This window comes from Solea solea, chromosome 20 (genome assembly GCF_958295425.1).
Source record: "Solea solea chromosome 20, fSolSol10.1, whole genome shotgun sequence".
NCBI lineage: Eukaryota > Metazoa > Chordata > Actinopteri > Pleuronectiformes > Soleidae > Solea > Solea solea.
Genome location: NC_081153.1, coordinates 1,537,881 through 1,551,981, shown reverse-complemented (window position 1 = coordinate 1,551,981; position 14,101 = coordinate 1,537,881). Strand labels below are relative to the sequence as shown.

The 14,101-nt window shown below is 44.1% G+C and overlaps 1 protein-coding gene across 5 annotated transcripts in view; it reads right to left on the bottom strand.

Moving 5' to 3' along the window:
• Positions 1 to 1,944: 1,944 nt before the first annotated feature.
• Positions 1,945 to 14,101, bottom strand: part of LOC131447117 (uncharacterized) — a 37,652-nt gene continuing 25,495 nt past the window's right edge. For 2 of the 5 annotated variants that reach the window (XM_058618594.1, XM_058618596.1), the window contains 8 exons: positions 13,321 to 13,426; positions 10,161 to 10,379; positions 9,572 to 9,712; positions 7,942 to 8,097; positions 7,088 to 7,257; positions 4,136 to 4,270; positions 3,384 to 3,521; positions 1,945 to 3,186 (listed from right to left, as the gene is read on the bottom strand). In XM_058618594.1, the coding sequence (XP_058474577.1) occupies positions 2,956 to 3,186; positions 3,384 to 3,521; positions 4,136 to 4,270; positions 7,088 to 7,257; positions 7,942 to 8,097; positions 9,572 to 9,712; positions 10,161 to 10,379; positions 13,321 to 13,426 (1,296 nt within the window). In that variant the 3' untranslated portion in view covers positions 1,945 to 2,955. The remainder of the gene's footprint in view (positions 3,187 to 3,383; positions 3,522 to 4,135; positions 4,271 to 7,087; positions 7,258 to 7,941; positions 8,098 to 9,571; positions 9,713 to 10,160; positions 10,380 to 13,320; positions 13,427 to 14,101) is intronic. The other 3 variants (XM_058618595.1, XM_058618597.1, XM_058618598.1) reach the window with 2 other exon arrangements.

Genomic DNA, 14,101 nt, shown 5'->3' with positions numbered 1-14,101 from the left:
AGATGTAAACCTTCTTAAAGTTTCTTTGTGACTTTCTTTAAGTGTTATTTAAATAATAATAAGACCTTCACCACTCTACTTAATCTCAGGTGCTGTTTAAAGTCTTTAAAACTGCAGATTAAACGGGAAGCTTTTTTTCTTCTTTTCTTTGCATTATGATGTCTGTTTCTTAAAGTTTGTTTTTATTTATTTAATCTTTTAGTCGACACAAATGTTGCAGCAAAATCTGTATAAACCTGAAGACTGTAGGAAAATAAAGTTTTATTTAGTCAAAAGTTGATTTGAACTTTGTTTACGTAAATATGAGTTCAGCGTGTTTGGATAAACTCGAGACAGAGAAGAACTCAAATTAAGATTAAAACTACGTCTCTCTCTGTTGCAGGTTTATCTCATGGGGATTACCAAAACATCTACAGTATGTCTCCAGATTAGATCAGATTAATCCAACGCAAAGATGTAAAGTGTAAAGGTTTGTGTCACCCAAGGTTATCCCGAATTTCCTTGGGGTGACAAGAATATCTAATCTACTCATGTGATTAGATTAGATTACATTTATGCAAAAAGATTGAAATATTCTCACTCAAAAAAACTTCTACTCCAGTCTTCTATAAAATTAGACTAGATTAGATTAATCGAACACAAAGACCTGAAGTTCAAACTCTGAGTTAAAATTAGATTAGACTAGATTAGAAGAATCTAAAGCAAAGATATAAAGTTCAAACATGAAAACTTTAAAGAATGATCGAAGATCTGTGTCACCCAGAGTAATCCCATCTATGTATGGGATTAGACTAGAATTTTGTGTTGGATTATTTTTTATCTAATCCAACACAAAAATATCCTCACTCAAAAATGCTTCAAAGTAAATTAAGATCACATCTACTCCAGTCTTCTGTGAGATTAGACCAGGTAAGATTTATCCAACATAAAGACATGAGGTTCAAACTCTGAGTTAAAATTAGATTAGACTAGTTTGAAGGTTCGTCCTGGATTCACACAAATAATCCCATGGAATATTCAAATGACATATGTTTACTGATTAGATTAATTTAATCCAACACAAAACCTGAGGATCAAACTCTGAGTTAAGATTAGATCAGGCTAGTCTGATGGAGCGTTCAAATATGACTGTGTCGCGTTTAATGCGACTGCACTGTAAATGAATCTTGTAGGCGGAGCCTGTGGGACAGAACATCACCAGAGGAAACGGTTAGTATTTCCCAGATTATTTATATTTTACACACAGACAAAGCTACATTCACACAAACAAACATACGTACATACATTCATACAAATACGTCATCACTTTATTTTATATTTTCTCTCTTTTATTATAAAAAGAAATGAGTTATATTATTACTTTGTATACTGAGTTACGCTGTGGGGGCGGGGCCACTGTTGAAAAGCATGCACTTTCTTCTTTTTTTTTGCTTTTGTCCAGATCGTGAGTTTTGCAAATGAACTCCGAGTGCTGCGTCACACACACGCTCTCAGATTATTGGACTGGAACGTCAGAGCGTCTCACCTTCACCTCAGGTAAACTGTCATTGAGAAACCTCCTCCTCCAATAACACACACACACACACACAAACCTCTGCTGCACTCGGAGGTATTTGCAAATACTGTGTGACCGTGGTGTTCGTGTTTTATTGCATTGATTTTATTTTATGTTTTTAAAGGAGTAGTTCAGGTTTTTGAAGTGTGACTGTGAGGAAACGCTTAAAATGTACATCAACTTAAGTCTATGTCATCTTAAGAACACGTTCACGTCTGTATCTCACTGTTACACAGACTTTTCCAACAGGAAACTGAAGTTTGTAAACCACTCACTCTCCCACACCAAAGTCCATAGAGAAAATCAGTGATTTTAACATCACACACACAGGAGTTGTTGATCCACTGCTGCCTCCATCACTAAGTTCTAATGTCTTATTTTTAAATGTCATTTAAAATCCTTCATTCAGATTGACCTCAGTGACACAAAGTGACCACATGAGGCAGCAGAGGACCAGCAGCTCCTGTGTCCCCACCAGCTAAAATCACTGATTTTCTGTATGGGGTTTGGTGTGTGAGAGTGAGTGGTTTACAAACTTAAAGCAGTGAACACATTCTGAAGATATCATAGACTGAAGATCATGTAGATTTTATTACACACAAGTCTTTTGTTAATCGTTAAAATTACTTTTTCCCACTCATTCTCACACACCAGTCCTCATAGAGAAAATCAGTGATTTTAGCTCACGTGGACACAGGAGCTGCTGGTCCTCTGCTGCCTCGTGTGGTCACTGTGTGTCACTGATGTAAGTCAAAACAAAGGCTTTTCAAAGCCAAAGTGACAAAATCAGACATTAGAACTTAGTGATGGAGGCAGCAGTGGATCAACAACTCCTGTGTGTGATGTTAAAATCACTGATGTTGTCTATGGGCTTTGGTGTGGGAGAGTGAGTGGTTTACAAGCTTCAGTTTCCTGTTGGAAAAGTCTGTGTAACAGTGAGATAAAGACGTGATCGTGTTCTTAAGATAACGTAGACTTAAACTGAAGTAGATTTTATCAGTCGAGTCTTTTTTGCGGCAGTCATGTTTGCATGAGTGTCAGTACATAATAGTACATGTATAAAAACACTGAACTAACCCTTTAATAACGAGGCCCTTTCTTGTCCTACCTTCTTTTTTTCATGATTCACCCACAGCTAGGTCCTGGTTTTTGGTCCAAACTCTTTTAATCCTCCTCGTCCTCACTCAGCATGTCTCTGAAGTCTCTGAGGACTCTGAAGTCTGTGATGTCTTCAGTTCATCGTCACAAACGTTTTATTCCACATTAGAGTTTTGGGACTTCCTGACATCCCAGGTCTCCCTCTGAAGAACTCCTGGTCTCACTCAGAGTGGGGTAAGCAGCGGGGGGCGGGGTTTGGAATAGTAGCGTGAATGATTATTGTGGTGTTTATTCGTTTGTTTTCAGTTGATGACCACGACGACGACAGCCGAGCCGTCCTCCACCTCCTCGTCCTTCTCCTCCAGCGATCGGACGACACAGGACGAGGACGTGATGTCAAACGGCGTCCTCTCTGCGACGGACTCCGCGCTCTGTCCCGGGCTGGACCCTCTGGTTGCCGGGGCGTCCTCTCTCAGTGGGGACGGCGTCAAAGAGCAGGGCTCTGGCTCTAAGGTTAATGTGACGTCTTCTACCTGTGAGACGTTTCGAGACAGATAGGAAGACAGGTAAATAATAAATAAGTTTTCCAAATGTCCTCACACAATAAAGTGAGGATATTTGGACATTTTCTCTCAGTGAAGGCATTTTCTTTAAGTGACGAGATTTCCTTTAAGTGAGGACATTTCCTTTAGTGGACATGTTGGTCCTGCTCTCGTCAGACGTGACTCACCTTGGTCAGCTCCTCCTCCTCGTCTTCACGCTGCTCAGGAAAGTCCTCAGACTCGGTCTCAGGCTCCTCCCCGACCGTCTCCACCATTCCTCCGAGCATGTCCGCCATCTGTCCACTCAGCTGTCCCGCGATGTCCACCTGCAACCCACCGACACACTGTCGTTAATACACTGGGACAAACGGGAGTCGACGGGTTTTTACCCTCTGAGGACAATCCCCCGCCGACACCGGTGTTTCAGCTCCGGGGTTACCATGGCAACAGAACACAAGCAGGAATCAGAGCGTCTCCCTGTGAGGGGACGTCAGTGTCTCACATGTCTCAAACCCGTCCACTTTACAGCATGCTACTCTGAAACCAGGACTCGTCAGAGCCGCTGCAGGCCGTCATGCAGACTCTGATCCATGCACACTGACTTCCAGCGTCCTGTCTCCTACCTTGCCGCCTTCCCTCGCATCCTCTCCCCCATCATTCACTGCACTACAGACGTGTGTGTGCTACATATGTCTGCTGACGTAAACAAAGCCCAGACCCAGGAGACAAAAAGACACACACACATGAATGTCAGCACAGCAGAGCAGGAAAAGCTCGGTCCAGATGATCGGCAACAGAAGAAGCAGCGTAAACGCGCTGTGACAGAAACAAAGACCAGAGGGGACATGTGTCCTCGTGTCCCAGTGACCTCAGCGACTGTCAGAATATTAAACATCTCATCGTCACGTCCTCCACAAACGGCTTGGACTCAGACGTTTACCTGGTGTGCCTCGATCTGCGCCGCGCCCCACAGGTCGGCCAGGCGGGGGTGGGTGGGGGGGCCGAGGCTGTGGATGGTGCTGTTGGGAGTGGCTTGCAGGGAGTGGGAGGCGCTGTGTAGCCTGTGCTCCATGGACTGAAGGAGGGAGACAGAAAAGAAATGAAGATTTAGATCTGACAAATGAACCTGAGGCCAGTGGGCGTGGTCTGGAGACATCAGGACACTTAACAGAACACTCATCTCATTTAAATGCATTAAAACACGATCACGTCTTTATCTCACTGTGAGTTTGTGGAGTGGTTTACAAACTTTCCTGTTGGAAAAGTCTGATTAATGGTAACATAAATACATAAAATCAAACACTTATAAACTAATGTAGATTTGATGAGATTAGAATTTTATGAAGAGGCTAAAACCTGTTATTTCTCTGGTTTCTCTGCTGACTCGTTCATATGACTCAGCATTTTCTAAATTTCTCCATTTTTTTCCCCTAGAACAAAAAACCCCACAACCACGCACTGGAGATTGTTGCCACAGCAAACGTCCCCCGCAGCTCGTGACATTTTCAAAAAGCCTCACAAACCTTCACCAAATGTGCTTTTCTTCTTTTTAGTCAATAATAATAGTCTTTTTTAAATATGAGTCACAGATTTTGCTGCAGGGAAGAAAAATGTGTCATTGACTGATTCTGTGTTTTGAAAAAGGCTTTGGTTTAAATGTGATGTAATATATTCACTGATGGTTGTGGATCAGTGCTCTTTCTCTGAGACGCTCACTCTGACCTTCACATGTTATTATTTCTCAGCTCTCGCTGATTTAATAAGCTGTGAGAGAGGAGACACATCACAGCTCCTCATGACTCACTTCATTAGCACAAAAGCAACAAATGTCACACACAGTGTCTGCGCTCCCACAAACAGTAGCTTTATTTTCACTGCTTCTGTAAACGGCCTCATATTATTGTGCCAGAGTTAACAATAGAGACAGATCCAGGCTGTAACACGGCAAAAATAGACTTTGATGGAAGTCAAATAGACGTACAGACTTGTAATCATGGATGTGTTGACTTTTTGTAGGGGAGATGTAACCTAAACCGCGTCGTGCCGCGCCGAGGCGAGTAGAGCCGGTGGAAATATGCCACAAGTCCTCGCTCTGAGGCACGTGCAAGCGTCCGCCCAGCAACCCCCCCCCCATATACTATACGTGAGCCCCCCGAAACCCGCGGTATAGTTCCCACACTGGAAGTTACATGTGATTGGGATTTCGATGTTTTGAAAGACGTAAATGTCATTAATTTGGCAGGTGAATGCTCTGATACATGTTCTGATATCCACTGTGAATGAGGACATGAGACGAGTGTCAGACAGATGCTTCAGGCTCAGCAGGAGGAGCAGGTTAGGTTCACGGAGTATGTTGCCGGGGTAACTGACTCAGCGTTAAGATGAACTGGCTTTGTGAAACGGAAAACCGATAAGTTTCCCTCATCTCAGGGTTAACTAACACTAAACCTGCTTTCTGAAACGGGCCCCTGTTGTTGTTGTTGGTACTGACCTGGGCCCTGTTTCAGAAAGCAGGTTCAACAAACTCTGAGTTAAAACCTTAACTCTAGATTGACCGACTCTGAGCTGTCAAACTCTGGGTTTTGGGTTTCAGAACAGCTGATCAGCATTAGTTCAATCTACTCTGAGTATGTTCACTCTGAGTTAGGCGTGTGTGTTGGGAATGAAAAAAGTCATCATCAATGGAGCTCTGATACTATGATTCACCATGGCAACGGGTAAACAAAGAGCACAGCCTCCATTTTAATCCAGTTGAGCAGAGATATTAACACATGTCAACGACCATGACATTTATGTGAAGAGACGAGTCAATAAATAAATAAAACACTATTACATGTTTTACAGTGTAATCCACAGCCTTTAATTTCATTAATTGGATGATAAAATGCTGCAGTCCTAGCATTATGTTGCATTTGAGTTGATATTTATTCAGCTGTAACCTGACGAGACACAAACTGAAGATGAGAATATGGATCAAACTGAGAAAACATAGTTTACTTATGGACCTAGAAATATAAAAGTGTCCATGTTCAAACGGACTCATTTTTTTGACTCTATTTTACATGAAAACATTTTGCTCAATACTATTTCATGACTATATTTCCACGTGTAAATATAAACACAGTCACTGAAATGCTGTCAAACATTAAGATTTCACGCTTTATAAATCCAAGTCATTATTATTATTATTATTATTATTATTATTTATTAATGTGCACAGTGTTGGTGTGAACTACAGATGAGCCAGTGGGGGGTCTCAGCCCCCCTTAGTGACACATTAGTGAGATTTGTGAGATTTTGGGGGCGTCTCTAAAATATTGGCAAAATATTGCTTTTTGATTGATTTGATTAAGATTTGATGTGTGTGTGGAGGTTGAATTCGATATGTGGTGATATGAGCTGACTTAAGACAAGTAGACGTACAGACTTGTAATAATGGATGTGTTGAGTTGAGTATGTACCTTAACCGCGTCGTGTCATGCCAAGGCGAGTAGAGCCGGTGGAAGTACGCCTCAAGTCCTCGCTCTGAGGCACGCGCGAGTGTCCGTCCCCCCCCATATACATGAGCCCCCCCCCCCCCCCCTTTTTTTGATATCGACTGTATGAATGAGGACATGAGACGAGTGTCAGACAGATGCTTCAGGCTCAGCAGGAGGAGACACAGAGAAACTCAGGGTTTGTTGAAGAAAACCTGCCAGCGAGCAGGTTAGGTTCACGCAGTATGTTGCCGGGGTAACTGACTCAGAGTTAAGCTGAACTGGCTTTGTGAAACCAAAAAACCAGAGTTTCCCCTCATCTCAGGGTTAAATAACTCAGAGTTTTCACTAAACCTACTTTTTAAACGGGCCCCCGTTGTTGTTGGTACTGACCTGTTGTTGTTGTTGGTACTGACCTGTTGTTGTTGGTACTGCATGATCTGCTGCTGGTAGTGATGAAGCTGCTGGAGATGCTGGAGTTGACTCTGCTGCTGCAGCGTGAGTTGAGCCTGGTGCTGCTGAATGAAACCGCCCACTGTGCCCTCGTAGGCCTCGCCCGGTGTTCCACCCACGCCGTTGCTGCCACCTGGAGGAGGAGTCCATTACAAAAACACACCATCTAGTGTAGTGGTCCCCACCCCCGGGCCATGGACCGGTACTGGTCCGTGGGTCAATTGTTACCGGGCCGCACAGAAAGAATACATAACTTACATTATTTCCGTTTTATTTATTATCAGATTCTGAACAATGTTTTATTTTGAAAAATAAGAAGATCAACTGCTGGAGATCGCAAATGACGGCGGCATTAAAAGTATGTTTGAGACAATAACTCTGCCGGTGTTGTGGATTAAAGTCATGGCAGAAAAACCTGAGATCACCACAACAGCAACATCCTATCTGTGTGAAGCAGGGTGAGCGGGTGCTGCTGCTGCTGTTGTTGACGAAGCACCCGTCTCCTGGCTCGCGTCATCTGGGTCCTCCGTTACTGGCTGCTGCGCAATTAACAGGCGGGACTTCACATTTGTCCTTTGGTCAGCGGCAGCATCCGCAATTGGTTGATGGACTTGGCCATTTTTCCCCCAAACGGTGCACATGCCGTTGATGCACGGCTGCGCTCTGTGCAGTATCGCTGGCGCGATCTTACGAGGACGCTGCTAAGTTGCATTCACAGTGGATTCACGTTTATTATTATATATAGAAAAGACCAGTTTTTATGCCGCTTGTTTGCCGGTAAAGACTATGGAAGAGAGAGAGAGGATTTAAGGCTCACCAGCAGCCATGATGTAGGAGCCAGCGGCCGGTGAAGCCACGCCCGACGGCTGACTCGTGATGGGGTCCCACGCGTCCGAGGACGACAGACAGTACAGACCCTGTGACACGTACGTGTGAGGCCAGACGTCTGCGGAGGAGTGATGGAGAACCTGGTCTGTAACGCAGAAGATGACGAGCAGAAATTAGAACCTGGACCTGAACCTTTATTCCTCTGGTCTCTAGGTCACACCTCCACCTATTGGCAGTCTGTTGGTGGATATATAGAATAGCTCATTATTTGGCAGTCAGTCTGTTGGTGGATGTATAGAATAGCTCATTATTTGGCAGTCAGTCTGTTGGTGGATGTATAGAATAGCTCACTATTTGACAGTCAGTCTGTTGGTGGATGTATAGAATAGCTCATTATTTGGCAGTCAGTCTGTTGGTGGATGTATAGAATAGCTCATTATTTGGCAGTCAGTCTGTTGGTGGATGTATAGAATAGCTCACTATTTGACAGTCAGTCTGTTGGTGGATGTATAGAATAGCTCATTATTTGGCAGTCAGTCTGTTGGTGGATGTATAGAATAACTCAGTATTTGGCAGTCAATCCGTTGGTGGATATATAGAATAGCTCGGTATTTGGCAGTCAATCTGTTGGTGGATTTATAGAATAGCTCACTATTTGACAGTCAGTCTGTTGGTGGATGTATAGAATAGCTCATTATTTGGCAGTCAGTCTGTTGGTGGATGTATAGAATAGCTCAGTATTTGGCAGTCAATCTGTTGGTGGATGTATAGAATAGCTCACTATTTGACAGTCAGACGTGTCCAACAATAACACGCTGTAATAACTTTAATAAGGAACAAACATCCGCTCACTTCTGACTCACGTATTAGGCTTTAATGGTTGTGTTCAGTGTGTGTGTGTGTGTGTGTGTGTGCGCGCTGCACGCCTGACAGAGCGCAGCACACGGCCCATATGGGATAAAGTCCTTGTGCTCACCTACACCGTGCCTCCGGGTGTTCAGGGCTGTAACAGCAGTGAGAACTGAACAGGAAAGTGTTTACAGAGTGTTTACAGAGTCACTTTGGTGAAACACTCACAGAAACACACAAATTGTGTGTCTCTACTCACTGCTGTTGTGTTTAAGCCTCCACAAATTTAGCACACACACACACACAGGAGTTGTTGATCCACTGCTGCCTCCATCACTAAGTTCAAATGTCTTATTTCAGCTTTTAAAAGCCTTTGTTTTGACTTACTTCAATGACACAAAGTGACCACACGAGGCAGCAGTGGATCAACAACTCCTGTGTGTGTGATGTTAAAATCACTGATTTTCTCTGTGGACTTTGGTGTGGGAGAGTGAGTGGTTTACTAACGTCACTTTCCTGTTGGAAAAGTCTGTCTCACAGTGAGATAAAGACGTCAGAAATGACGTGTCATGCTTTGTCTTTGTTTTAGCTGTTTTCCTGCAGCAGTAACAGCAGCTGAGTGTCTGACCTTCAAGCGTCCTTTACGGCTGGTTGGCAGAATAACTGACGTCAACGGATGAGAGGGAAGTACAGAGATGTGTGAGCCGCAGTCGGTTTGTGCTCTACATCCACGTTACTGACAGAGCGTCAGCTCTTTAAGGACTCTGTACCTCTGCTGGTGATGCTCTCCTGGTTGACCTCGCTCAGGTGAGCCACGCTGCCCTGGTTAGAGTTGGCTCCCATACTCTCACCATCCATCGAGTTCCAGCCAAACAGAGTCGCTTCAGAGATGGCAAACTGCTGCATGATGCCTGAGGACGAGGAAGAGCAAGAGGAGGAGGAGGAGGAGCAAGCGAGACACTGGTGTTTAATCTACATTACACACAGGTATTCACTGTATATCCACTTGTCGCGACAGACACTTGTTAGAATTTGGAATAACTTTTTTTTTTTTAGAATTGACCCTGACAGGATTTGAACATTCAACCTTGCAATGGGGCGGAGTCTGTCATCTGTGACTGTTTACTTATGTGTCACAAAATAACAAGACACACGTGATATTTTTCACACACACGAGCAACAACACAGACCCTGAGAATCAGGACGTCTGTGATTAGAGAGGAAAACAAACATATTTACATGAGTGGGAAGCATCAATGAACACTTATTATTACTGCATGGTGACGTGGTTTTACACGTAAAACAATTCAATTAAACAAAGTTAGTTCTGTTTTTATTTTTACAGTGTACAACTATCACCTGCAGCAAAGCGAGCCTCCTTCTCGCCGTCGCTCAGGTCGCTGTACGCGTCGTTCTCCAGCCTCCGCTCCTTCTCCCGCTGCAGGTTGTTATGCCCCGCCCCCCCCTGCGGCCCCGCAGATGGTTTGCCCCAGCTCTGCCACTCGATCATGTGAGCGACACGGCCCTGGGCCATGGCCGTGGGCTTGGTCACTTTGTCCTTCATGGAGCGACTCACACCTGTGTCAGGTAGAGAGGGGGGAAGGGTAGGGGGCGGGGCACACAAGCAACACACACCCACACTGTCAAAATGACTTCAGCACGTGACCACGCCTCCATCTGAGCCGCAGGGAGGGGGAGGGGACGTTGAGTGACGATGAAAACGTGTCATGTGACCGGAAAAGCGTTCATGATTGATTCACTGATCAAAGAGTTGTGTGATTGGTTAGAATGAGTCTGAACCACAGATTAAAAACATGACTGATGGAGTCTGAATCCTGTAATTCTCCTGAATGGCCATCAGGGGCCGACTCCACTCGTTGAACCCATTTTGTCTTTAAATGGCTAGAAATCTCCAAAATGGCCGCTCAGGTGACGTCACACTGAACATTCATGTAACCACGACTGCGTCTGATGAGAAGAGCTGCAGCTAACGGCTAATTCATGTCAGTCTTTACGAACACGTTCACGTCTTTATCTCACTGTGAGACAGACTTTTCCAACAGGAAACTGACGTTTGGAAAACACTCACTCTCCCACACCAAAGCCCAGAGAGAATTCCAGTGATGTTAACATCACACACACAGGAGTTTTGATCCACTGCTGCCTCGTGTGGTCACTTTGTGTCACTGACGTGAATCCTAACGAAGGATTTCAAAGACGAACTCACAAAATGGATCAACAACTCCTGTGTGTGTGGGTGTGTGTGAAAATCACTGATTTTCTCTCTGGACTTTGGTGTGGGAGAGTGAGTGGTTTACAGACATGGAAACGTCTGTTTAACAGTGAGATAAAGTATTTTTGTTTGCTCCACAAAAACCACAAATCTGTGTTTGTCCACAAACACAAAATGATTCAAGTTTTAATGATTTCTTTGTTTTCTGGAGCAAAGAAACCAGAAAATATTCATGTTTAAGAAGCTGAAGAGCTGTGAGTGTCTCTGACTTTAATCAGGTAAAAGAGTTGATAAAATGTCTGGTCAAAGGTCAAGTGACAGGACGTGAAACAGAATTAGACTCTGATAATCCCTGCTAATGTCATAATAAAGTCCATTGGTCATGTGCTAATAAACTGAACAGATTAGATTTATTAGACTTTAGAACTCAATCAAAACCTCAGAGTTCCTCACGACGTCGAGGAAATTAGCAAATTAGCAGCAGCAACATCTGTGTCCAACAGGGCCGCACCAAGCTTGTATGAGGACCTGAGCTGACCCCATGTTTGGTTCTTTATGCCTCAGCGAGGCTCGGCTGTCAAATTAAGATGCAAATACAAGATTTAGAAGAAAAGAAATGAGATTGAAGTCTAACAGGCTCAAATAAAAAGAGACAGTTTGGAGATTGGTCCAAGATACAGACGGAGATAAAAAATAAAAACAAAGACGATTGCAATCGAAAAACCAAACACATCTGAGTCTAATCAGAGATGATTTATACAATGACTGAGGACGATGAAGATGAGGGAGAGTTTTCAAAAGAAAAGACACCACACATGAGCAGAATTACCACCTTTAAAATAATCATACAAAACACAACTAAACGTCCCAAAACAACACAAATACACAGAATTAAAAGCACAATGAAACACGCGCTTTACGACAAATAGATCACTGTACGTGACAGAAACGACGACACACGTCCCAACACGCCTGTGGAGATGCTGCAGGAAGTGGTTCAAGTGGTTAAAGTAAGACGTTCGCTTACTTTAAATATTTCAAATTAAAAATCTGCATTTGTTTTCCGTCAATGACTCAGAGAAATGTGTCCGTCATTGATTTTTACTGTTGATATCAATGGAAAGGGGGGGTGATATAGGGAGGGGCACCCACAGGGGCGGCCATGTTGGCTCCAAGCTCCTCCTCCCACAGATTGAAGTCGTTTGTTGACGCAGAAGTTTGAAAGATACTTCCTGTTTTTATTTCCTCACAGTGTGTGTCAGGTGATTCTTTGACCTGAAAACAGAGCAGCAAAACTTTTTATTTTAACTAATTTAATTAGTCGAGCAAATGAAAGATAAACAGATGTTTGCCACTTAATGAAAGATTGAGATGATAATATCTACGTTAGTTTAAGTCTATGACATCTTTTCCTTGTGTACAGTCTGTAAACCACTCACTCTCCCACACCAAAGCCCATAGAGAAAATCAGTGATTTTAGCTCTGGTCCACTGCTGCCTCGTGTGGTCACTTTGTGTCGCTGACGTAAATGTTAGCAAAGAATTTGAAAAACGGAATTTACGTTAAAATCACTGATTTTCTTTATTGGGTTTGGTGTGTGTGTGCGTGTCTGTGTGTGTGTGTGTGTGTGTGCGCGTGTGTGTGTGTGTGTGTCTGCGTGTGTGTGTCTGCGCGTGTGTCTGCGTGTGTCTGCATGTGTGTGCGTGTGTGTGTGTGTATGTGTCTGTGTGTGTGTGTGCGTGTCTGCGTGTGTGTCTGCGCGTGTGTGTCTGCGTGTGTCTGCATGTGTGTGTGTGTGTGTGTGTGTGTGCGTGTCTGCGTGTGTGTGTCTGCGCGTGTGTGTCTGCGCGTGTGTGTCTGCGTGTGTCTGCATGTGTGTGTGTGTGTGTGTGTTAGAGTGTGTGGTTTACAAACTTCAGTTTCCTGTTGTAAAGTCTGTGTCACAGTGAGAGTGAGTCTGTGTCTCAGGTTCTCAGCAGCAGGGGGCGCTCACAGCTCAGTCAGCACCTGTCACATTAATATGCTGAAGCTAAAAACCTCTAATTAGATTTAAATGTCCACTCTAATTACACTAATGAGCTGAGTAACACTGAAGCCTCATTTGTCGTCATGTGATTAGAGATATTAGAGGTCACATGGTCACCACCTGAACGACACACACACAAATAAACCAGGAAGGATTTTCCAAACAACAACAGCAACGACGATGACTTTGTCCGGGAGTGTTTGAGGAGCGTGTGGAGACAACATGGGGGCTTTTTACCATCCACCAGCACAGACACACACCTGACACACCTGTCAGAGACGACTTAGCCAGAGCACCGATCCCATAGCTGTTGTTTGTCTTCCTCTTGAGACGAGGCAGAATGGAAGTGGTGTCCTCCATGGACAACTGGAGCCGCAGGCGAGGGACGAGAGAAAGAACAGGACACAAAGATGGAGATGAAAGAGCAGGAACTGTGAGGAGGAAAGAGGCTGAACCTGGGATTGAAAGGTTATTTTAACTGTTTTTTCTGCACAGCAGTAAAATATGTTCAAACTTATTAATTCATGAAGTGTTTTTGTTCACTGACACTTGACTGTGAGCCACTGGACCACGTTTCACCTTCAGTTCTGACTGATGCTGCTTTTCTACTACGTCTTTGCTACGGTTTCCCATGACTTCATAGCTCCTCCTCAGTGTGGGCGGAGTCATCACAGCATGGCTGCTACTTCCTGCATGAATCACTCACTCACATATTCACCCACTCACTCATTCACCCACGTCACCGTGCTGAGGTGAGTTGAGCTGGGACCATGTAGTGGAAAAACCTGTTTAACCTTTAAACACCTGATATCAGTCTACAACGATGTAGATCATTCACTCCTCAGAGACCGGAGACACAGGAGTCCACTGTGATGCTCTCAGCTCACAGAATGTGAACATCCTTGTCCTCAAAATTGCGCCCCCTGTCCTTCAGACGTGAGTCCAGTCCAGAGGCTGTGGAGGTGAGGACTGAGCGTCTGTGTCCTCAGGACAGACAGGTTCTGTCTTAAAGTGTTAAAGTGTTGCTTAAAGACAGACTTA